At 40.3% G+C, this 25049-nt stretch overlaps 1 protein-coding gene across 9 annotated transcripts in view; it reads left to right on the top strand.

The window, feature by feature from the left end:
• Positions 1 to 25049, top strand: part of PDE8B (phosphodiesterase 8B) — a 79811-nt gene that overhangs the window by 43429 nt on the left and 11333 nt on the right. For 3 of the 9 annotated variants that reach the window (XM_075527475.1, XM_075527478.1, XM_075527477.1), the window contains 10 exons: positions 966 to 1023; positions 8494 to 8582; positions 12436 to 12514; positions 12821 to 12961; positions 14697 to 14785; positions 15459 to 15519; positions 19765 to 19816; positions 22501 to 22578; positions 23499 to 23575; positions 24822 to 24986. In XM_075527475.1, coding sequence (XP_075383590.1) covers positions 966 to 1023; positions 8494 to 8582; positions 12436 to 12514; positions 12821 to 12961; positions 14697 to 14785; positions 15459 to 15519; positions 19765 to 19816; positions 22501 to 22578; positions 23499 to 23575; positions 24822 to 24986 — 889 coding nt within the window. The remainder of the gene's footprint in view (positions 1 to 965; positions 1024 to 8493; positions 8583 to 12435; positions 12515 to 12820; positions 12962 to 14696; positions 14786 to 15458; positions 15520 to 19764; positions 19817 to 22500; positions 22579 to 23498; positions 23576 to 24821; positions 24987 to 25049) is intronic. The other 6 variants (XM_075527483.1, XM_075527482.1, XM_075527476.1 and 3 more) reach the window with 5 other exon arrangements.

Below are 25049 nucleotides of genomic sequence, written 5' to 3'. Positions count from 1 at the left end.
TTATCTAATTACAGAAAGTATCTTACTAGCAAGCCTCATAGAGTAAGTTTAGTATTATTTTACCTGAAAAGGGTTAGTGATGTTTTATGTGGGCTATTTAAGTATTTGATAACTTTCCATTTATACAGACTAGTACTATCCCTATCACCTTCAGAGGATCATAATGTAATGGCTTGTATACTAAGAAAAAATAGAAAGCTATGTGTTGGTTTCTAAAAGAAAAAAAATAGAACGCTGTGTATTACTTTCTAAAGGAAATAACTAGATGAAATAGCACACTGTGGTTATTGGGGAATGGGGTAATGGAGTAAACTTCAATCCTGTTGGTACTAAACTCACCAGAATGTCGTCCTGAAATCCTTATTCAGTAATTCATACACTATGTATTCAGGAGGAATTCTTACTGACTTAAATACATTGTTTATCAAATACCTTCGAAAAAAAGACCTTTCTTGTCTTTGTCAAAACTCCTGCACACTACTGAATCCATTCTAATTTTATTTATTTCCTAGCTCAATTAAAATATTAGGAAATAGAGTGGCAGGAGAAGAACTATTCCTGCCAAGATTAGAAAATAGACTAAGTTTGCTGCTGAGCAAGACTTTACAACTTGCTTCACCTTTTACTTAATAACAATTTTTTTAGATTCTTTCTCATAGGATATCACAGGATGTCTTTTATCCTCTTCAGGCTTTCTTTTTGTCATGCCCTTGTGTGTCTGTGAAGAGACACAGGACTTCTGTAGAGTATCTGTCAGGTTTGCTGTAGGAATAACTATCAGGTTGTAGTCATAGCTGCAAATACGTATAAAAGAACACTATAGTATCAACTTCTGTAATAGTATGATTTTATGTATGTATTTTATGCAAAAGTGTTCTCACTGCATTCATTATGTTTGGGTAACTATGTCAAATTGATACTATCTAATTCTTAAATGTTGTGTGACCATACATTTTGTTTTGTAGATCTGCTGACCAAGAAGAGACTTCTGTTCTTCCCCTTCTTAATGCAGGCTTTAATAGGGTATGTATAAATTACATATTTAATATAGTAACCATAACTGCTTCATAAATTACAGACACTTCTACTTCTTCAAATTGAAAATTATACATTTGCTTCTGTCAAAAATTTATTGATGAGAAACCAGTGGCAGTTGATTGGGTATTCTTTTCTTTTCAACAACATATCCAAGAAGCATATGAAATAATCTGTGATCTACCTAATCCTTCCAGAATAAGCAGGAACACTGGGGTTAATTTCTGGTGGTCTGGGCAGGTGGTGGGTGGGTTTTGTTTATGACTGCATTAAAAAAACAACGATGGGGGACCCTGATTAATGTGTGCTGCGTATCTCAGCATGCTGACTAGTCACCCAGACATCTCTGTGTGCTCAGACTGCTAGGATTCCTTTTCTAAAGGGACTAGAAGCCTAGTCCAGCTCCTCCTGATGCAAAGAATTTTTTTTGGGGGGGAGGTCTGTTGTGTTGGCTTGCACCCCTTCTTCTCACGACAGCGTTAGAGGCTCTCCTGTACAAGCAGCAGGAGGGAAGATAACTGTTCATACTGTTTCTCAAAAAAGCTTCATAGGAGGGAGAATAAAGGCAGAAGTTCTTGGCTCTGAAAATCTAGTTCAGTTGCTTACCCTCTTCCAGCCTTTGTGTGAGTGGCTTTTGATGGATATTAATGTTGTGTTAATGTAATATAAATCAGCTGTAATATCGAAGTTAGCCATTCATAAGGAAGGCTACGTATTGAGGCAATAGAAACACATTAGGGGACACTGTAGTTAGGGAGAATTAACTATATATAGTTAGGACAATTAACTGTAGTAAGAAAAATCAGAGAAGAAAGGGAATTAACCCAGGCAGCGCGTCATGCTAATATGCTCATACTGAGTCCAGTATCTGAGCTAAATCATATTTAGCTTGAATTTCTTTACAAAGCAGAACATGCACCTGAGTCACCATTTGCAGATCATCTCCAAAAAGAGGTAATGGATCTTGCCTCTCCTGCAAGGGTACTGTGGGGGAAAAAGCATTAAAGGCATAACCATTTCTGAAGCGCTTACATGTTCCAAAAATTGGAAAAGTGAGGGCTAAGAGAAAGGTCAGCCCAAGAATGCCAGTGTTTTCTTAGTGTAGTTTTCTTCCCCTCTCTCTCCTCTCTCTCTCTCAAAACAGTAAAGGTTTTAGTATTTTTCACAGAAATCTTTATTTCTTCTCAAGTCTGGTGATTCATTTAAAAACAATGCAGGGCAATATGTTTTGTGGGCTAGATCATAAGTGTAGGTGTAGTACTGAGTAGAGCCAGAGGAGACACTGCAGCTCTGAGACACATCTCAGTGGCACACTCTCTGCCTAGGAAAGTAAAATCTTCTTGCACCTAACAGCTGCTCTAACCATTCCCTCTAGCTGTCCCAGATTTATCAGAGTGCTTGCATAATATAGTAATTCCCTACTGAAGTTATTTTCAAGCCTTTAAAACACATCTGATGTCAAAGATCCTATTTTCACAGTGGGGAGGACATAGGAATTATTTCTGCTTGGATGGGGATCAGTAGGGACTAAATCCATTAACACAAAATAAACGCACACACATACACAAAGATTTAAAAATACCCTTCTTCAACTAGAGAGACAGTATTTGCAGGGAATCTCTTCTTCGGCAGCAAGATGAAATTTATTTTTGGAAAATCATATCTGTTCAAATTGTAAGTTTCCCTTCACTGTTTTTATTTTTATAGTCCAGCCTTTCTGGTAGCTTTATTTTCCATTATCACTCTTCATCGTATCAGCATTTGTCTTATTTTTGCTCATCATCTCCCTTTTCTTCCCTTGACAAAACACTGAATGCAATCGCTCCATCTGGTGGTGGCTGTCTTCTAAATGCATATCCAACTTGCCTAGCAAAGAGTCTGAGCTACTAGCCAATTAGTCTGTCACCTTTTTATAGAGTTTTATGGACAAAACCAGACTGTTTACATCAGGTTTGGATCTAAAGATTGAGAAGAACTCCTTTAGTCTTTTTGGGGGAGATACTCTTGCAAATAACCATAATTTTTTTTTCCATGCAGCAAATAGCTGATTATTCCACTTCAAAATGTTCTGTTGCCTTCATGTGTACTATGTTAGAGTAATATCTTTCTATGTTTATGTGTACCTACAAAATATATTGTAAGTAGTCGTAAAGAAATAACTTTTCATTTCTTCTAATGAAATCAGTGATGATTGATCCCTATCCAGATCTGGATTACTATGATCACTAATAGATCTTATGAACAGAGGGAGATTTCAGGAGTCTTTTCTGTTCATTTTATACCATCCTTTGACATTTTTTTTATGCTGAGTTTTTTCTGTTTTTTCTTCCTCCTTCTCAAGAAAGTCTATTTTATTACATCTTCTGATCTTTTTTTTCCCCTGTATCATTAACAGCTTTTGTGTTTGTATATTAATGGTGTTGTTAATGCAGAACATTTATTATGCTGATTTTTTTTTTCCCTTTCAGCCTCATAAAGCTAATAGTGATGGCCTACTTAGGATGGACTAATTTAAATACATGATGGGGCTTCCTGACTGATTTTCAACTATGATTTAAATTAGAAAACAGGGGACCTTAGTGTTTGCAGTTACTCAATTACAATCTTGTCTTGTATTTTGAACTTTAGTTCTTTCCCTAAACAAATGTTGATTCTCATTGACCAGTTGCTATTAAAACTTTCTTGTTTGCAACAAAATAAATCTTTACTATTAAACCTAGTACTTCTTGCTAAGCAAGAAGAATGATGCATTTCTACTAGCTGATGACTCTTGTGGCTTGGGTCAAGTTCTGTATAGGATGACAGTGGAATCCAATTATAATGAAGTAAAATGTAATTTAAGAGTACATGTTAGTTAAATCATAAAATCATAGAACAGTTCGGGTTGGAAGGGACCTTTAAAGGTCATCTAGTCCAACCCCCCTGCAACGAGCAGGGACATCTTCAACTGGATCAGGTTGCTCAGAGCCCCGTCCAACCTGGCCTTGAATGTTTCCAGGGATGGGGCATCTACCACCTCTCTGGGCAACCTGTTCCAGTGTTTCACCACCCTCATCATAAAAGATTTCTTCCTTATATCTGGTCTAAATCTACCCTCTTTTAGTTTAAAACCATTACCCCTTGTCCTATCGCTACAGGCCCTACTAAAAAGTCTGTCCCCATCTTTTTCATAAGCTCCCTTTAGGTATTGAAGGGCCGCAATAAGGTCTCCCCGGAGCCTTCTCAACCCCAACTCTCTCAGCCTGTCCTTATAGGAGAGGTGTTCCAGCCCCCTGATCATTTTTGTGGCCCTCCTCTGGACCCGCTCCAACAGGTCCATGTCTTTCCTGTGCTGAGGGCTCCAAAGCTGGATGAAGGACTCCAGGTGAGGTCTCGCCAGAGCAAAGTAGAGGGGCAGAATCACCTCCCTGGACCTGCTGGCCACGCTTCTTTTGATGCAGCCCAGGATACAATTGGCTTTCTGGGCTGTGAGTACAGATTGCCGGCTCACGTCCAGCTTTTCATCCACCAGTACCCCCAAGTCCTTCTTCACAGGGCTGCTCTCAATCCCTTCATCCCCCAGCCTGTATTGATACTGGGGTTTGCCCTGACCCAACTGCAGGACCTTGCACTTGGCCTTGTTGAACCTCATGAGGTTCATGTGGTCCCACTTCTCAAGCTTGTGCAGGTCCCTCTGAATGGCATCCCATCCCTCAGGCGTGTCAACCACACCACTCAGCTTGGTGTTATCTACAGATTTGCTGAGGGTGCACTCGATCCCACTGTCTATGTCATTGATGAAGATATTAAACAGTACTGGTCCCAATACAGACCCCTGAGGGACACCACTCATCACTGATCTCCATCTGGACATTGAGCCATTGACCACTACTCGCTGGATGTGACCATGCAACCAATTCCACATCCACTGAACAGTCCATCCATCAAATCCATCTCTCTCCCATTTAGAGAGAAGGATGTTGTGGGGAATTGTGTCAAAGGCCTTACAGAAGTCCAGATAGATGACATCAGTAGCTCTTCCCTTGTCCACTGATGTAGTCACTCTGTCATAGAAGGCCACTAGATTGGTCAGGCAAGACTTGCCCTTGGTGAAGCCATGCTGGCTGTCTCAAATCACCTCCCTGTCCTCCATGTGCCTTAGCACAGCTTCTAGGAGGACCTGTTCCATGGTCTTCCCAGGCACAGAGGTGAGGCTGAGAGGTCAGTAGTTCCCAGGGTCCTTCTTTCTACCCTTTTTAAAAATGGGTGCAATGTTTCCCTTTTTCCAGTCAGTGGGGACTTCACCTGACTGCCAGGACTTTTCAAATATCATGGAGAGTGGCTTGGCAACTACATCAGCCAGTTCCCTCAGGACTCTGGCATGCATCTCATCAGGTCCCATAGGCTTATGTATGTTCAGGTTCCTCAGGTGGTCTCGAACCTGATCTTTTCTTCCAGTGGAAGGGACTTTGGTCCCCCAGTCCGTGTCTTGCAGTCCATCCACTCAAGAGGTGTGGGAAGTGACGTTGCCGGTGAAGACTGAAGCAAAAAGTTGTTGAGTACCTCATCCTTCTCCTCGTCTGTTGTTACCAGTTTGTCAGTCATGTTCATTGGGGGGGTACGCTTTCTTTGACCTTTCTTTTCTGGCTGACTTACCTGTAGAAGCCCTTCTTATTATTCTCTGTGTCCCTTGCCAAGTTCAGCTCCAGCCGTGCCTTGGCCTTCCTGACCCCATCCCTACACAATGGGGCAGCATCTCTATACTCTTCCCAGGTTACCTGTCCCTGTTTCCACTGCCTGTGCATTTCCTTCTTGCCCTTTAGTTTGACCAGCAGGTCTTGACTCATCCATGCTAGTCTGTTGCCTTCCTTCCCTGATTTCTTACACCTGGGGATCGAGAGCTCTTGCGCTCTATGGAAAGCGTCCTTAAAGATCTGCCAGCTCTGTTCTGCTCCCTTGTCCCTGAGGGCAGTTTCCCAAGGGGTCCCATTGACTAACTCCTTCAACAGCTGGAATTTTGCTTTCCTAAAATTCACGGTGCTGACTTTACTCTTCACCCACCCCATATCCCTCAGGACTGTGAACTCCACCAGTGCCTGATCACTGCAGCCCAGGCTGCCTCCAGTCTTGACATCACCTATTAGCTCACTTGCACTGGTGATCATCAGGTCCAGTATCTCGTCCCCTCTGGTAGGCCTGTCTATTACCTGGCTTAAGAAGTTATCCTCAATGCACTCCAGGAGTCTCCTGGATTGCCTACAGCTCGCCGTGCTACTTTTCCAGCAGATGCCATTGATGCCAGATGGTTGAAGTCCCCAGTCAAAATGTACTATATAAATACTAAACTTTTTAAAAAGAAAGTATTTTTGTCTGCCTTCTAATATTTGAGAGTTAATAGATCTTCATCTTCTTGTGCCTCATTTAGATGCACAGATTAGAAAAAGGAAATGTTTCCTGCTTTTTTCTGGTCCCAGTTGATTTCTCAGCTTTGAGTGAGCCAGTGAATGAATTGCATTAGTACTATATTAAATAAAGAGATTCTGTGCACCTGCAGAAGACTACACAAGAGTTACGAGCTGGTTCAGCACTTCAACAAGCTGCAGTTCTTAGTTCTTAGCCAAAGAATTGCGCTGAGATAGTGGCTGATTTTTGTCAGTAAACAGCACTACTTTAAAATTCAGTTTATAAAGAGCTTTCGTATGTTCTAGTAAGTTTAGTTTGTAAAATAGGTTGCCATCATTCTTAAATTGTATATTATTGATAGACTTGTTTTTATATTGATTTAAATTTAGCAGGAGCATATTTGAATATTTAGAAGAGCACTCTAAAACTGAAAATCTAAATCTACAGTGCTGTAGAAGGCAAGTTTGTTTGCAGGAAGTTTGTTATGAAAAAATACAACATCATTTGCACTTTTGCTTCTGCCAATTTGATATTGCACCTTTTGGTTTGCCATGCATTCACTTAGTGTGTGAGGTGAGAGTTACAGAAATATTTTAAGGTCTTAACATTAAGGAGTGAAGCAGACCCATGTCAACAGTTATTTTTAATTTTAGTTTTTTACATTTTTCTGGCAACTAGGGATTAAGCCATTTGTCCCCAAAATACAAGTTTTCACACAGGAGAGAAGTGTAAATTTCTCAAAAACCAGTCTTTATTCCTCAGAGGTTTGAGTGCTGCCTCTTGACTCTGCATGCAGCTGTGCTGTGAGAACTAGTGACAAGACAGGGTATTTTCTGTGAAAAGTAGAGTCGGTCTATGTGTTTCTAAAGGAGTGATTTAGCTCTTCATAGTAGAAGTTTACTAATAAGCAGTAAACTTTAACTGAAGTCAGAGAATCTACTTCTTTTGTGTCACCATAAAGTTTCTGCTTTCAGCAGGACCAAGCACAAGACCTTTCAGCTTACTACCTTTGCCTAACAAAGAGAGGATGTTCTCTCCCATCTGGAGTATATAAAAGTTCGTTAACTGTTGTCAGCATGCTCCTTACTTCATATACTTTCCTGCACCTCTGAATTCACGGTGATAGCTCAGTGAGATTACTTGTGGAGCAAAGTTACTTCACCTTCTGAGCTTCAACTGCAATATTTGCTTGAAAACAAATGAAATTACAAATATCATTATAATTTTTTTCTTTTTTTAGCATGAATGTTGTATGTCTCTAAGGTATTCCATTTCCATTCTGGATTAAGGGTAGATGTTCAAAATGAAACATCAAGGCAATACTGGGTTTGTGTGAGACTATGTTTGGGTATTTTGAGATTATCTGTTTCTAACTGGGTTGCTAAAACCAAATGGGAAAAATCACAGTTGAGGTTTCAGCATATTTTTATACTTGCTTTGTATTTAGACAGCCATGTTCTCTTAAGAACTAGAAAATCATTCCTGGGGAAAAGGTGATTACTGAACACAAAAGGTACAACTAAAGCTTTTTATTTCTACAGAATCACAGGATGGTTGAGGTTGGAAGGGACCTCTGGAGGTCACCTTGCCCAACCCCCTGCTCAAGCAGGGCCACCTAAAGCAGGTTGCCCAGGACCATGTCCGCACAACTTTTGAATATCTCCAAGGATGGAGACTCTGCACCCACCCTGGGCAACCTGTGCAAGTGCTCAGTCACCCTCACAGTAAAAAAAGTGTTTCCTGATGTTCAGAGGGAACCTCCTGTGTTTCCGTTTGTGCCCGTTGCCTCTGGTCCACTGGGCACCGCTGGAAAGAGGCTGGCTCTGTCTTCTTACACTGTCTCTTCAGATACTTATGTGCTTTGATGAGATCCCCCCTTGAGCCTTCTCTTCTCCAGGCTGAGCAGTCCCAGCTCTCTCAGCCTTTCCTCACAGGAGAGATGCTTAATCACCTTCATGGCCCTTTGCTGGACTCGTGCCAGCTCTCTTTATAAGGTTAAAGGTTTAGATGCAGGAACAGAAATAACAGTGTAAAACCGTTCCAATCTGTTTCATGCACTCTTGATTTGTCTTCCAGCAATTCATGGAGAATAGCAGCATAACTGCTTGTTACAATGAACTGGTTCAAATAGAACATGGGGAAGTGCGATCTCAGTTCAAATTACGGTATGTAGAAGTGTAAGAAACTGCAAACATCAACCGCTTGGTCTACATAATTGTATCAGGTTACTTTCTGCTTCTTCCCAGCTACACATATATGTGCTTTGCATCTGTATGTTAACTAATATATACCCTTATTTCCTTCTTCTGTTATTTTGTAAAGGACAAATTTAAGTGCCTTAGTAACTGGTACCCTGAGAAAGCTTGGTCTGTGTATGTTTCATTCACTGGTCGTTTAAATGATGGCTTTCCTTAATGCAAAATGCAGTACATGTCCTTTATTCTGATGCTTGCTTGTGTCCCATATGTCTTGAGGTGCCCATATTGAATTTGGCAATGTTCTAGCAGCCATTGCTACCAGCATTACACTCAGGAAGAGATCCCTTAGCAGAAATATTGCAGAATGACAACTTCGGCTTGTTTAATTGCAAGGGTAGCATTTTAAAAATGCTGCCCTGTGCGTAAGGTTCATGGGCTGCAAATTCACATGACAGTAAAACTTCATGAAGTCATTTTTGATCTCATGCGTGTGAGATTTCATATTTGATAGCTTGAGCTGAACGCAATCATGATCTGGCTCTTTATACCGTGAGTTTTTATTTTCTTGCGTGGGCAAGACCTGGCGGACTAGGAGCACAGTTTTTTATCTTAGTGAGAAATTGAATTACTTTCATTCCCTTATCACTTTCTCTTCAATGTGACTAGTTTTATATGTAATACAGGTGCTTACTCATGCATGTAAATATGTTTGCAATACAACTATATGAAAAAAAAGCCCTTGAAGTTGAATGTCATGCAGAGAAGGTGTAGTTCCCTGGGTGTCATAAATTAATTCCAGTTCCATCTACAGAAAATATTATCACTTTTCTGAAGGTTTCAGTGTCTCTGTTTAAGAAGTAGATTTTTCTAAGATTTTCCTTGCAAACCAACCTCAGAGTGACTTCATGTTCAAGTGACTACATGTTTGTGCATGCAGAATGCAATTACAGTAAAATTTTCAGGGAAAAAAAATAGAATTTGGGCTCACACAATTTTCAACAGATGCTTTCCAAAATTCAGCAGGAAAATAAAGCAGCTGAGAAATTTTGGATGTTAATTAGGTGTTATGGTGGTCTTGACTTGGTTTGTTGTTCAGTTGTAAATGCAACATGAAATGGGTGACTTCTGAATTAAGTCAGCATAGATCAGAAACATCAGTTTTATATAGAAAGATAAACCTGTAATTCTTACACATAATGCTTGTAGTTTGTTTCATTTCAAGAACAACATGCAAATACAGTTTGAGCATCTCTACATGTGTAGTGTCAATTATGAATGCAGATAATTAAAACTCCAACACAGTGAGCATGACTCATAATGGCTACCATATTTTTCTGCAAGTTTATTTATAGCCGTCACCAAAAAAATCTTGAAATTCATTAAAATTGGAAGGAAACAATGTCAGTCCCCAGCAGCATTTCATCTGCTGACAGTTCTTTCATCCATATTGTTTCTGGAAACAGCAGTATACCACCCACTTGTAATTCTGCTTGCTTTTGCTTTCTTAAAGGTAGTTACATAAACTGTAAGCCTACTTCCTTTCAATTTATGTAAATAATAACATTATATAAAATATATTCTGTGTTATGTCTTTTGTATATTGATAATACACATTATATATATTTATGTGTGTGTATATATATTCATATCACCTCTAAACATGACTGTTTTGGAAACCTTTGGCAGCGTTGCAAAATACTGTGGAAAAAACCTGTAGCGTTTTTGGATTTGCTACTGCCACTACCAGATGCAGTCCCAGAGGAGTTAAGTAGTTTAAAGAGTTTAATAAATGCGGGCCCAGGATACTTAAATAGTTAAATATCCCTCATCGTGTAACAAGCACAAGTAACGCTTATAAGCAACGTTTGTACTAACATCTGGGGGCGTGAAGTAACCTTTTAAAAGATAAACTTTCTGAAAAGGCGTATTTGTAACTTGGACAAGCTGAGGTCTTGCAGCAGAGGATTTCCCCCTACCTCTGCCTCATTAAGCAGTTGCTCTAAATGAATTTGCCGTTAAAAACTAAGCAGAACTAGTGCTTGGTAATGCTATTTGGATATAAATTGTTTTCATCTGTGTGGTTTGATTAAGTGGGGAAAAAAAAGCATTGCACTGTATTTCTATCCCACTGGGTCTCTGATCTGTTTGGTGTCTCAGTAGGTCTTTTATACAGCTTTGTAAAAGCGAAAGGGAAGAGAGAATATTTTCGGAAAGTTAGTTGATGGAATTAAACCCAGGGTATTTCAGGTGTTCAGATACAAGAGGAACGTGGTGAAAAAGTAGGGCCAGCTCAAGAAAGCAGTATATAAGGTCATGTCAGTGGTCAGAAGTGTCTTTCCATTCCAAGCGGGGACTCTGCTTCTCCACGTAGCTGCTTCTGGTTTGAAGCTTGGTTGGGCATCTGTGGGAGGTGTGTATTAATCAAAGAGGATATGGGCCATTTAAACTTGTAATTTTGCTGGCTTAGTTGCCAGATCAAATGAAAATACTAAGGTTTGAACAGTGCAAACCTAGCTGTGTGTTTTCTTGAAGAAAGTTTATGTAATGACATTTGTTAGCAGCTGGTGTACTAGATGGGCATCTGTCGCTGAGATAAATTAGTTGTTTCACACAGCACAAAATCACGCTTTGGAGCCGCCTTGGACTGCTAGAAAATCACTTGTAAAATTATACTGGGAGCTCCTTTTATTGTACGAGCTGAAATACTGCTGCCGTCTTCTATATACAAGACTTCTTCCTACAAATCTTCATCCACACACCTGCGTGTGTGTCGGTTTATATCTCTTTGCGTATCCTGTTTGGTTTTGAGTTACTTCCATGATAAGCACAACTAGCAATGTCCTGTATTTCTTCATTCTCTAGTCATTGGTATTAATTCAAACCCCACTATGCAGTCTGGGAGCAAGATGTTCCCTTTAGGTAATAACTGTACACAAGAATGTTTATGCACAGTGCATTTATGATCCCTGCAGTGAGAGGGACGTAGAAGATTATTAGTTTGTGTTTAGTCCAAATCGAAGATGAAGTACTGACATCTATCAAAGCAAGTATGCCTGGGTTGTTCTTTTAGTATGCACTCTCTCTATATATATATATCTTTTTTTCTTTCTAGTATTAGGAGTCTATATTAATGTTAATCCCATCCTGTGTAAATCATAATTTAAGCAATTTAAATTTTGTAGCAAGAAGGTAAGGCTTTTGTTTTCCTGCAGTAGTTCAAGGATAGCCCTGAAAAAAATGGGAAATGAAGATCATTTTGGCCCTCCATAAAAATCAGGATGTATGGAAATCAAGTCACCGAATTATTACTTGGAAGCAGGAAAATGGATATTTTTCTGACGAGGACTTTAAGATGGCCTAAATTGTTTCATTTAATTATGTTGTATTACAACTTCTTTGATAGCGCCAATCTATTTGCTGTATTGAAAACCTTGTATATATCTGCTGTGATGATTTTTGTGTTCCCTATCTCTAATGATCACAAAACTTTCTATTCTGATGTAACAGCCATTTGTTATTTTTACTGCTAATTGTTAGTTCCTGCTATATAGGGCATGTTTGGAGAAAGAAGTATACTATTAAGATGCTGCGGTACCCATAAGCAATTTTACAATGTGATCTGTAGTAAAAACACGGCAACGATAGGGATGTCTGAAGCTGAATTTCCTGAAAAAAATCATAATGAAGATAGTGACATGGTTTAGTCAAAACCACATGCTACTTTGTGATTCATCTACCAATAAGTACAATATAATAATGTATTTATAGTGAGCAAAATGTTCTAACAATAAAACTAATGTGAATCATTTGCTAATTTCAGGGCTTGTAATGCAGTGTTTGCAGCATTAGACCATTGCCAGGAAGCTGTAGAAATAACCAGTGAAGATCATGTCATTCAGGTAGGGGGAAAAAAGTTAACTATTTTGTAGAACTTGGAGAGGGGAACCCCAAAGAGATCTTTGCTCAGTAGCTTCTGTTCTATTTCAGTATTTTAGTTTTGTTGCCCATTAGAAAGCCCTGTGCAATGAACTGCCTTATTTCTGGAAGCTGCACATTGACGCCTGCTGAATTTTTAAGACTTTTCCCGCAGTAACGTTATTTAGATGCTAATTTTCAGTAAAGTAATGTTGCTTATGGTAAAACCAGTATGAAATCTGTAGCAGAACTAGATAACCATATTTCCTAAAGTACTCTTGTTTTGGCAGTATGTTAATCCAGCCTTTGAACGGATGATGGGGTATCACAAGGGAGAGCTTATTGGCAAGGAACTTACTGAACTACCAAAGAGCGATAAAAACTGTGTGGATATTTTAGACACTATCAACACATTTATTAAAAAAGGAAAGGTAAGCAAATAAAATTAACTCATGCAAAACTGCTTTAGATTTCTATTCTGCTTTATTTTTAATGCTCTAGGTTTAAGAACACAAGATGTGGTTTTCATGGGTGCACATACAAGACCAGAATTCCGCTCCTCAGATGTCTTAGGAGTGCAACAGCCCATGCCTCAGACAAGTGACTACGGATTTCTTTAGCTTTGCTTTTAGGATCTGACTGAACTCCTCTACCGATCTGTTGGCTTAGGATCAAGATAAGAACGTTTTCTGTGTTTCTGTTTTGCCTAGAGCCCATGGAGCTTTTGTTAGTTGGAACGTAACAATTTGTCCCTCAGTCAGTCTCTCAGGTGGCTGCATCATCCAACCAAAAGGTGTACCTACCTGTTCTATCATAACTGCAGAGCTTCATTGACTGCATGCTTTAAGCACCATGTGGTATAATCAGTTGTGACCAAAATACATCAGCACCCAGTGGGGGTTGGTTTTTCTAACGATAGTTAGAATATCTGCAGTGCACTGTGAACTCTTGTCATGGTGGTGACTAGCCACAAAAGCGCTATGTGTTCCTGGTGACATGTTCCCCTAATACATGCAACAGTCTCTTATCCCATCTCCCATGTGTTGCAGAGGTACCTCACCCTTCCCTGTCTCACCCTCTGCTTCATGAACTTGGGGAACTTTGAGTCACTTCCAGCAATGATCTGAGCTTTGGGGGTCACTGTCCGGAGTTGTTTGCAGGTTCACCTTGGTTCATTAGCGATACCTGCAGGCCACTCTTGCTTTGCTCCTCCTCATTTATATAGGCTGCCCAGCTGCTAGCACTGCCTGCTCAAAGGCCCTGTGTATCTTCTGCATCCGTCCATGTGACATCTCTGTGACAGAGAAGAAATCTTCCACCCATCTTCCAATGTCATCCTACTCTGCTGCCAAGTAGTTCCCTCCTTAAAATCTCTCTTCTTTGAGTTGGTAAGGAGAGAGAAGCCTTTTGCTTCATCTTCCTTTCTTCTCCAGTCCATACTGGAGGCTATCTTTTATCTCTGCATCAGTGGACTGCTTAAGGATGGTGCATATACAGCTCTTGGTTAGCCTGCAGTCCTCTTCGTGCTTTCCTGTAGCAGTGGGGATGGAGGGAAAACTAGTGGCCGGTCAGAGAAATGGGCATTTGCATGGGAGAACAGGTTAAAAGATGCCATGAAGAAATTGTTTCTTCCTTTTGCTGATCTAGAGTGCCTCGGATATCCATGGTCATGGGAAAACAGGCATGGAGTGAGAACAGGCTGTTGGTTACCTGAGGTTAGTTGAAGGACATCTTTAGGTCAAGGGCTTCTGAAATTTAGCATGCATATCGCTTGACAACTGACAACTTCAAAGCTGAATGGTGCTCAGAGCAGAGTTTGGTTCTGCTGCTCCCAAGGGAGTTATTCTCTGGATGTGTTGCAGCCACCACTGCTTATAGTGGTACCTAGCAAAAATGTTTGTAACCCCTCAAAGCAGAAGATTCCTAAAGTTCTTTGTAAAAATTGTATACTGCCTCACAAGAGAAATGTATTTACACTGTCCTTACGTTAGCAAATGCCTGTTAAAGGTGCTACCCTGTATTAACAAATTTTACACTATTTTAAAAAATACAACCTTGAAATAATATGTAATTATTTACTATGTAAGGACTATGTAATAATAAATGAATATTTGACTGCAAGCTACGCCTTCTTAGATGCTGTCTCTGTTGTGTGTGTTTGCTTAGGAATGGCAAGGAGTTTACTATGCAAGAAGAAAATCAGGAGACAGTATCCAGCAGCATGTGAAGATAACACCTGTGATCGGTCAAGGAGGGTAACTAACTTGTCCAGAACATAACTGCTTTCTGGTTTTTAGGGCCTTCTCTCTGCTTTCCCCATCTGTAAGTTTGAAATGAACCTCCATGTATTTAGTAGCAGACTGATGATATAACTGCTGACTTCAAGCAATGTGGAAAGAATAAGCAAAGTTGAGAAGGTCATGTTCTTTGCTTACGTTTGTCCATTTTGGTGTCATCATATGCTAGTTAAAAGAACTGTAAAGTCATAACAATTAATAGTGTTACTGCTATAGATACCTGAAAGCTGACATTTAGGTTCAAGTTGTCATGCTTTTCTTTATGAAGTTATTCTACAGTATCCAAACTGTTACCCGGTCAGGTAGAAGGATCAGCAGCTGGATGATCCCCTGGTTCGTGTGCGTGCTTGTATGTGCTCACACCTTTCCAGTGTAGTACGGGCACATTGCCGAAGTCTGCTCCCAGATGTGCAGGTGAATTCCTGCAGGAGCAAAAGGACCAGGTGTCCTGGGACAAAACCAGAGCTGTAATGCTGAAGGAGTGCTTGTCACCCAGTCGTCTGTTTGGTGTTGGGTTTGGTATCTTGTTTCATGAGGGCATGGAGACCTCTGCTTTAGAAAACAGTAGTGTATCACTTCACTTCTCTCTTTGCCATTTGATATGGTAATTGGTGATTATTTCTGTTGCTAGGAAAGTAAGGCACTTTGTGTCCCTCAAAAGGCTGCATTGTACCAATGAAAACAACAAACAGGTATCGTATTTCGTTCATGTCATAATTTTCATTGCTTTTAGTAAACGGATATTTTCTGTTTTGGAAATTGATGTTTTTCCAAGAGGATGTGATACATATTGTCAACAAGATTCTCATTGGTTGTTGGAGCAAGCAAGAAAACTTCAGTATTTGCATGGGCTCTTCTCCTTTTGTAGGGCTGCTGAGTAGACAAAGAAAGGCTTTAATTCTGTGGAGCATGGATGTGACAGCTGAGTCCGTGATACTGTGGAGCAACATAGACCATAGTCCAAAGGGAGTTCAGGGGCTTTTTTCTAGAGCTGCTCTTGCCAGTCTGATCTGGGGTACTTATGTCTAACAATAACCTATGCGCAGCTGACACAAGGTTTGTCAATGTGTGGTTCTTGAATAAAGTGTAGCCTTCACGCAGGACCTGAGACATTGCACGCTCATCAGAACGTGTGTTGTGGAGCGGTGTAATCCAAGCCACAACCCAAGTAAACCAGCAGTAGCAGTTGACCCTGGTCTCTGCAGTCCAGACACACATCCACCTGAGCAAGCCCTGCAACAAAGCTGGTGGCATGGGGAGCTGTTTGTTGTCATCTGCTTCTGGTTCCCTCCGTCTGAAAGTATCTGAAGATTGTATCACATGCTTTGCATCAAAAATACTCTAGTATGTGGCCTGTAGAGTAAAGAAGTTCGGACTTTTGTGAGCAAAGGAGTGAAATCTGTCTTTAGCCTGTGGTCTGTAGGGGTGAGGTAGAAAGTAGGGAGCATAGGAAGTAGCTGGCAACATTTTAGACTGAGGATATGCTTGGGAAACATGATATGTTTCCATGTTCTTTAGGGAAGGGGTTATGTATCTTGGTTTATTTAGAATTCAAATGTGCTTTTATCCATGATGTAGGTAAAGACTCTTGTGCATAAAAGGTATTTTAAAGGAAGTCACTACTGTTTCTAGTTGCCCCTTCTTCAGTATAGCAATACTGAATATTAACACATTATTGGAAAACTTCGACTATTGGAAGAAGTTCATAGGTGGTATTCTGTAAAATGTGACTGTTGAAACCATCCACCTTGCACCAGTTTTTGTGGGGGCAGGTCAAGGGAGAAATCTGCACAACTTTTGGAAGAACTTTGAAGGTCTGTCACTGAAAAATAAGGCTCAAAACATTTTAAACCTACCTCATCTTTGAACTAAAACATGGATTTTAGTATTAGCAGCAAAGTACCATTTACAGTAGCAGGATGTTTTAAAGTGCTTATGCTAGAGTGCAAGAGATATTTGTAATAGAAGCAGTGCTAAAGTTACATGTGTTTCTTTTTAATGCATTATTTAAACCTCATCGTTGTTATTGTTTCTTTTATAGCTGCTTTGATGTTGACTTGAAAGCGAGATACAATTTGATGTTTTTTCTATAATATACACACAGCTGAAAGACTGGTACAGGGAATGTGGATGTGATACGCTTAGTGCAAGACAATCAGTACAAAACAATGACAAACTTGCAGCCATCTGTGAAAAGCAGCACTAGGAATATAGATAAAAGTCCTTCTCTTTTCTGTTTTTTATTGCCCTATTCATTGGGCTGCCTAAGCCAGTAAGCTTAAGAAACAAATTTTAGTTTGGGAGTTGTGTCCAAGGCCTCATTCATAGTTTCTCCACTACTGCCACTGTTGGAAAGCACCATCAATTCACGTATTTTAGTATTGCTTCATGAGCAGTTATTGGTAAATAAAGCACTAACACAATGAACTATACGTCTGGGGAGCTTTAAACTTTTGGTGAGCCCAGGGAATATGGCCTTTGAAGGGTTCTCCACAGATGCAGAGATCTACCACAAAGGTTAAAGACCACAGCCTACCAGAAAGCATGCTCTGTGGAGATGTAAGGTCCACTGGGGAAAAAACAAGGTGCATCCAACAAAACTGGGTAATTATTCTGTTTCAATTCTGTGGTGGAAATATCTCCTGCCTGTAGTAGAGCACCAGGTGCTCTCGCATTGCATGAAAAATTCAAACAGTGTCTTGGAATTTGGGGGGTTTGGGTGTGTTTTTGTTTTCAGTTGGCTTTTTTTTTCATTTTAGATGGGCAGTGATGGTGACATATAGGAATATCTATATTATATTCATAAGACTTTTTAGAGTTATTTTTGTAGCAATACTAATGTGATGGTATCAGTCCTTATCAATATTTGGACACTGCAGTTTTTCTAAAATCCATGCCTGAATACTTGCAGCAGTATAACTTTTCTCTGCCCTAAAAAAAATATTAGTTTCTTTTCAAGCCACAGATAATTCTTTATGGAAGGATAAAAGGAAATAAAAAACCCTATTTATTTATTTACAGAGCAGTAAAAGCTGTCATGATTCAAATTTTGATGCAAATGTCTAATGTTTTACTGCATCAACATAATTATAAATGGCTTGATGTCAGCATTCAGACACTGGATGCAGACTTGGAAACATCCTTACAATATTATGAATTGTTTCACCTTTAAAAATGTAGACATGTTCTTTGTGATTACTGACAGCCTCCGTAACGGATATCACAGTATGATTAGAGATCACTGTGTAGGAACCTTCCTGGATTTCTGTGCCAGATTTATCACATACAAAAATTAAGCACGTTAGGTTTATGCACAGAAAAAAATATATCTGAGAGTGTATTAAGTATTCTTACAGTGAAGATTTTGAATGGGATTGACTTTCATGTGACTATTCCCATGTGCATTCCATGGAGCACGAGCATAGGATTTTCCCTTCCTTTTTTTTTTTTTCTTCTTAGTCATTACAGAAACCAACTCCTGAATTTCACTGTTTTTCCTTTCCATTCTGTTCTCTTTCCCTTTCACCCTCTTCCCCTCCTCCCCCCAACAGCAAAAAGGAAAAAAAGATGGAAGGTGTGCAAGAATAATGGAAAAGAGAATTTGAATCATTCCTTTCCTTTCTTTCCTCAATAATCCCTGCAGCATGCACCGTCACAAAATGATATGGACACTAAAAGCACATAAGTGCAATGTTGCCGTACTCTCCTTTTAACTCACAGGTTGCACGCATGGATTTCATGCTTCCAGGCAGTCTGGTGCTTTGCTATAGGCAGGTGATGGATTTGGTCAGAGGAGCCGATCACCATAGACTAGATGACAGTACTGGACTCCTAAATACGATGTGTAATGAACAATGTGTAAGTGCAGTGTCAAGCACTGAAGTTTATTCATTGAATTAAAGGGTGTATATACCTTCTCTAGTGAATACAGTAAAAAAAGTAATGCATTATTTTTAGTCCTTTTCAGTGTCTCTGTTAGCTATACCTAAAAACGCCATGTGCTAATTTTAGAGGGAAGACTTGAGGGACTGAAAGTTCTGCTCAGTTTTCCTATTAACAGCAAAATACTTTCTTGTAACCACCTAACAAAGGAACAGGGTGAAGTGATTAGCAGATATTAAACTGTCATGTATTGGACAGACTATGCTTTTGTTTCTGAGCAGAATGGAAAAGCAGAGGAGCATTTAATCTGTGTTATTGTAGACCAAGCCATAGGTGTAAACTTTAAGATGGTGGAAATACCCTATTTAAATTCTAACAAAGACTGAAATATCTATCAGTGGAGCTACCCAAGATGTTTCAGAAGCACAAAGAATTAAGATTTTGTGTTTAACTTTTTCATTCATGAAAATGATTAATTATTACTTGGAAATAAAGAATGTTCTGATGGATGACACCTACCTCTACCCTTCAGTTGCTGGAGAGTTGTTTTTGTAACTGGGGTTTTTGAAGTTCTGTTTATCAGTGACCCACGAAAGGATGCATGCAAAATTAGCTTAGATAGTACTAAGAAAATGGATTTTAAATTACTGTTACATGTTACATTACTGTTACATTAATGTTACAAAAACGAACATTTTAGGATTTTTTTTTTTCTTTTTGTGTTTTATTCCTGGAATCTTTCAGGTACGTATGCAATTTGCACTTAAAACACTATCTAAAAATGAATGTCAGTTCTCTTGCAGACACCAGCATTAAACAGAAACTTAGTACATAAAAGCACTATTGTATCTGTGATTTCCTGCATTGCATATCTGTTTACTCTTATATTATTTCTCTACATCTAATTACACCTAAAGAAGAATCTTTGCCAAACACTGCTTTTTAAATAACTGAACAGTAAATGTTGGATAAGGACAGTGTTGAATGTAGCCCTTTTAAAATCTTTTTGTATTCTTTTCCCTTGCATATATATTTTACTCTTGGTGCATCTTCAGCTCTACAAGAGTCACCGTGATGAGAAGTACACAGGAGACAATTTTCAGTCAGGTTAGAATAGTACCATTTACCTTTATATACCGCTGTGCTTGAGGTTGTGGCCGGGTGCTTTGCTGGTTTGAAACGTTGTCTCTTCCCTCTGTCCAGTCAGTGGTCCGAGCAGGTGGCCAATGATGGATGCCAGCTGCCCTGATGTTGCACCACGAATTGGACTTGTAACCATCATTATTAATTCAATCTCTTGTGCAGAGCTCTTGCCCTGCATTCAGAGTTAGGATGCGTTGCTCTTCGTTGTATTAAAACACTGTGTCTGATCCTGAACCTGGTGTACCTTGGCACCCCTTTCTGTTTGAAATTAATGTGGAACTGTGCTGATTTGTGCCAGCAGATCTGCCTGCTAAAGGCCAGTTTTAAGCTCGTGATTCTAGTAATCTGAGCCAGATGCAGCACTGCTGCCTTATTCTGAGTGAACAGGTTCTCATGCCATTGCCTTCTGGCACCCACAGCCCTTCCCGCTATGAAACACTGGACAGCATCGCTGTGCAACGTCAGGCAGCTTCTGATTTTCACATGGGAGGAGGCTATAACAGACCAAGAGCATTGGAAGTGACTGCTTGACACCCCCTACTTTTTCAAGTAGCATAAGAATATGTACAAGCATCGGAGAGCTTTGTGATGCCAAATAATAATGGGCAGGGGGGAGAAGAGATAATATATGCAATTTGCTGCTCTCATTACCATTGCTGCCATTAGAACTGATCCATCATCTGTTAAACTGTTTGCTCCTGTGTCCCCGTAACAAATTCAGTTTTTCTTTCTCACTTTTTCTTTCCTGCAAACAGGGGAAGGTAAGAACACCTGCGAATTAAGCTGAAGAACACTTGTTACTAAGTTAGCACATAGTTACTAGCTTACTAATGTGTCCTACAGATTATGTGGGGCATTTAGGTTTGCTCATTATTGTCACGGATTTCAGCAAGACTGGGAAGTCGCATCCCATGAAGCCATGTTGATGACTGCAGTGCAGTGAAAGCAGGCAACCTTAGAGTCACGTGTGTGATGTAGGTTATCCTTCCCTGCAGTCCATGATTGTGCTCCAAGAATAAATTCCCAGAGCCATGGGCATATACCAGTGTGTGATGAGGGCAGAAGAACAATACATGTGTATCGTGCTGTTTGAGATGGTGTGATTTGTAACACATCTGGATGGGGAGACATCTACTCACCAGGTGAAGGAAAATTTTTTTATTTAGGCATTTAAATATTTTCACCTGAAATTGTAGCATGGCACAGAGTATCTTTTATGCACCTGTGACTCTCTAAGTGGCACTAGCAAAGTTTCCAACTTGCCAGTTGGTATTTAATACAAGGAGAGGTCTTGTCCGCTACTGCCACTCACAGCTATGTTATGTGTAAATGTTTGCTCCCATTCAAGTGCCTTATGTTGAATTCCTTCAAATGTTAATTCAGGAAAGGGGTTTGAAAGAGAAGTCCTATCAAATAAATAAAAAAAATAGCTTCACATGCATTAGTTATTCCTCCCTCTTAGCTGCTGATAGAGGAAAATGCTTTCAGTTTCTCCAGTCTGGACTACAACAAAATAAAAAGACCCAAGCTGTCTTGTAAATCTGTGGTAAAGAAAAGAATTAAGACAGAAACTGTATTTCAGTCATTTTTAAGATGGATGTATTTTTAATTCTGGAGAATTGTATACTAACATTTTATTTTGCTAAAGACAGGCTGCATATATTCTGTCTTGTAACACAGTTATGCAAATCGGTCCTTATGTTGTGAATATCAATTTTATGATATTTTTGATTCTTCACATGATGGTTATAGCCTTTTGAAAGCTTGCTGGGGTCTCTGATCTTTGAGTGGCTTTGCAGATAGTCTGGGAATAGGTACTACAGAGACTCTTGCAAAGAGGTGCATAGATGCATAGTTGCTGGTTTTAAACATGAGGGAGAGTACAGACTGTAATGTTTTGGAGGAAAATGAAATTTTACCAAATCTTTTTCTCTTTTTCTTTTTTTCAAGGCTCTTTCAGGGCATTTCATCCAGCTATTGCATTTGTCTGGATGGGATAATTTCTCTTGCTTTAGCAAATGGCAGTTTCAAGAATGACAGCTTGGCCCGTGGTTAATTTTCACAGCAACTGAATTGATTGTTTATAATCATTCTCAGTACGTTGGACTTTTCTTAAACACAAGATACAAACAATTATTGCAATTAAAAGCAAAGGTTGTCTCAGTCTGAATTGTGCTCAGGCTGGAAGAATGTAGACTGAGATGGGATTTTTCTCACTTTGCTAAATTTCTAGGCAGTTAAACTCAGGCTTGTTCAGTGGTCAGTGGAGAGCGAAAGGGACTTGCAGGGGGGGTTCAACCCACCTGCCTGGGACATCTTTCCTAAAGTAGGATCTTTGACAGCTGCCTTAAACAAAGCCAGCCTGAAAGACTGCTGCTTTTAGGCAGCTAAAGTAAGGTGAAGCGACTCCCCTGTTCCATAAGGCATCTTGACTTCTTTGTGAAACAGCTTTCCAGGTGACTTTAGACAAGTTGCTGTAAATTGATAGACACTGCGACCCTTGTTCTGATGTGCAGAGATTACAATATTTCCCCCACGTATGTGGTATCATTAAGATCATTTAATTAAATGTTCAGAGTTTTAGATGGAGGAGACTCAGTAAAGGTCTTACCTGATGCATTTTTAAAGCTTTTGTTTTGTATTTACAGAATCCCATTCCTTCAAATGCAAGAACAGAAGGAAAGACTCAGCTGATGTTAAGTCAATAACATCTCAAAGTAGTGATGGTAAGAAAGTAAACTGTCAAGAATGACATTATGAATAAAGAACAGACTTGCCCTAGGCAATAAAAATGCAGAATGAAAGAGGAACCAGACAGATTCACAGCTGATTAAATAGAGACTATTCCAGTTTTTTATAACTGCTGTAAAATTTCTTTATTCTGATTTGGAAGACAGCGCTCCAGCATGAGTACCAGCATCACTACACGATGCATGCAGCGTGCAATGCCTTCACAGAGAGGAGTGGCTGTGCCGCGGGATGGGGACAGCCTGCTAAAAGAGTGCGTGGTGAAGCGTTAGTCCCACCTCTCTTAGAAAGCCGCAGCTTGTGCTCCCGAGCCAGTATTTTGGTTTCATTAGTGTGGGACATGAAGGGATCTATTGCTGCTGGTTACTTGAGAGCAGTACTTCTGCTCCTGCTCCCATTTGTGACTGCTTGCTGGGGCTGGGACGGTGGTGGCAGAGATTTCTTTCTGCCCCAGTATGTAGTGAGAGAAGCACAGCTTATGGGGAGCAGGAACAGGTTTCATTAGAGCAGCTGTATCGCTGAGATGGGGGACATACACACACATACTCTTACAGGAGGAGCCATGTCTGACAGATCCATTGTAAACAAAAGGGAGCATGGCAGGTATCAGGCATGAAGTGCAATATAGCTTAAGCATAGCTTCATTTCAGTATAGCTGAAGTGACGGATGGACAGAAAAACTGACAGCAGAAGTGAGGGGTGGCTGCAAAGGAGCTAGACAACAGTGCAAGAAATTAAGCAGTAAAGCAAGAACTTGCAGGAGGGGAGATAGAGAAGGAATGGGAGATGAGGCTGGATTCTGTTGTGCTGTTCCCCAGTGACAGCCTTCTGCACTCTTTAAATGCTGTCATCTGATTTACGCTCTGCGGCATGTAAATGGTGCTCTCTTTAACGGCAGCTCCAAGTTTACAGGCCCGACGGTACTCTTCCACAGCAAGGATCCACTCAATGACTATAGAAGCTCCCATCACAAAGGTGAGTCCTGAGCACTGCCTTTTCCACAAATTCAGAGTTTGGAGTTGCTCTCATAGGGAAGTATGTAGTTTGTGGCAGGACAACCAGGGATTTCCTGCACCTTGTATTTAACAGAATAATTTAAATCAATTTTTTTTTTTCTTATCACTTTCTGCATCTCATTATCTCATTCCAAATCCTAGTCATAAGGAAGAATATCAAAAAGTGGAAAAGGGTGTCCTTGCTAGATGCCCTGCAGAAAGGGGACCCTGCTCTGTTGGGCCGTGCATGTGTAGGAAGACATGTGCGTCCAGTCTCACCTTTGCTTTTACCGTTGATATTTATAAAAGAGCATGCAGAGGAGGGAGCACCTGCGCTATATTCTGTCCCCCAACTTTCCTGCAGTCTTTTCTTCACTACCTGTGTTATACAAACTCCACTGTCACAAACCACCAGCACCATCATTTGTCCCGCAGACCAGAGTGCCTCCCATCTCCCACCCTCAAACCATTTTTTCCTCTCTCCCCATCTTCTCTTCCTGGCATCAAGCTCTTTACTTCCCAGCACCACCATGCCTGTTAGAGCAGCTGACTCCTTTCCTTTGCCTTCTCCCCAGGCGTACCCGCAGGGACGCCTGTAGTGCCCCCGCAGCAGCTTCTGGTGGCTGGAGAAGACAGCACTGGGGCTTTCTCCCTCTCAGTCCTGGCAGTGCCAGGAGCAGTCCTCGGTGCTGCTGTGTTACTGCTGCATTCCCAGATTGCGGCTGAGACACAAGGTGGGAGGCAAAGAAGAGCCACCCTCTTCTCCTTCAACCACAGCCCAACTGTTGCTGCTCTCTGACCTTCGTTTTCACATTGAGAAAATTAAGGGTTTACATCCAATATCAGGATATCTGAGTCACATCCAGGAGTTTGTTTGTTTGCTTTTTTCCTCTGGGCACTGAATGATTGCTTCTGAGCAGCCCTGGCTATGCTGAAGGACTGGGACATGGCTAGTTTTTGGTCTACCCACCTGCAACTATTTCAGATATTTCACACCCTTCTGCTTTCACTTCCCAGGAGTTTGCCAGTTATAAATAGCAGATGGACACCAGGGAACAAGAGCACAAATTTACATTTTCAGAGTTGTACTTAAAGGGTTGGGGGGAATTACATAGGATTCACTAAATGGGAAGTAGCATAATCAAGCCAAGAATAAAGATTTTGTAATAGGAAAAGACAAAAGTGCCATTCACTCTTCCTCTCCTGCCTCCTTAATCTGTTTTCAGGTTATTAACATAATTAATGCTGCCCAGGAAAACAGCCCCATCACAGTAGCAGAGGCCTTGGACAGAGTTTTGGAGATCCTGCGGACAACAGAACTCTACTCCCCTCAGCTAGGTACCAAAGATGAAGATCCTCACACAAGTGATCTTGTTGGAGGTCTGATGACTGTGAGTAAAATTAGTAAAGATGAAATTACTGCTACCAGTGTCCTACATCACAGTTCAGTGCTC

The sequence above is a fragment of the Mycteria americana genome, chromosome Z, assembly GCF_035582795.1.
Source record: "Mycteria americana isolate JAX WOST 10 ecotype Jacksonville Zoo and Gardens chromosome Z, USCA_MyAme_1.0, whole genome shotgun sequence".
Lineage (NCBI taxonomy): Eukaryota > Metazoa > Chordata > Aves > Ciconiiformes > Ciconiidae > Mycteria > Mycteria americana.
This window is presented reverse-complemented; position numbering and strand designations above follow the sequence as displayed.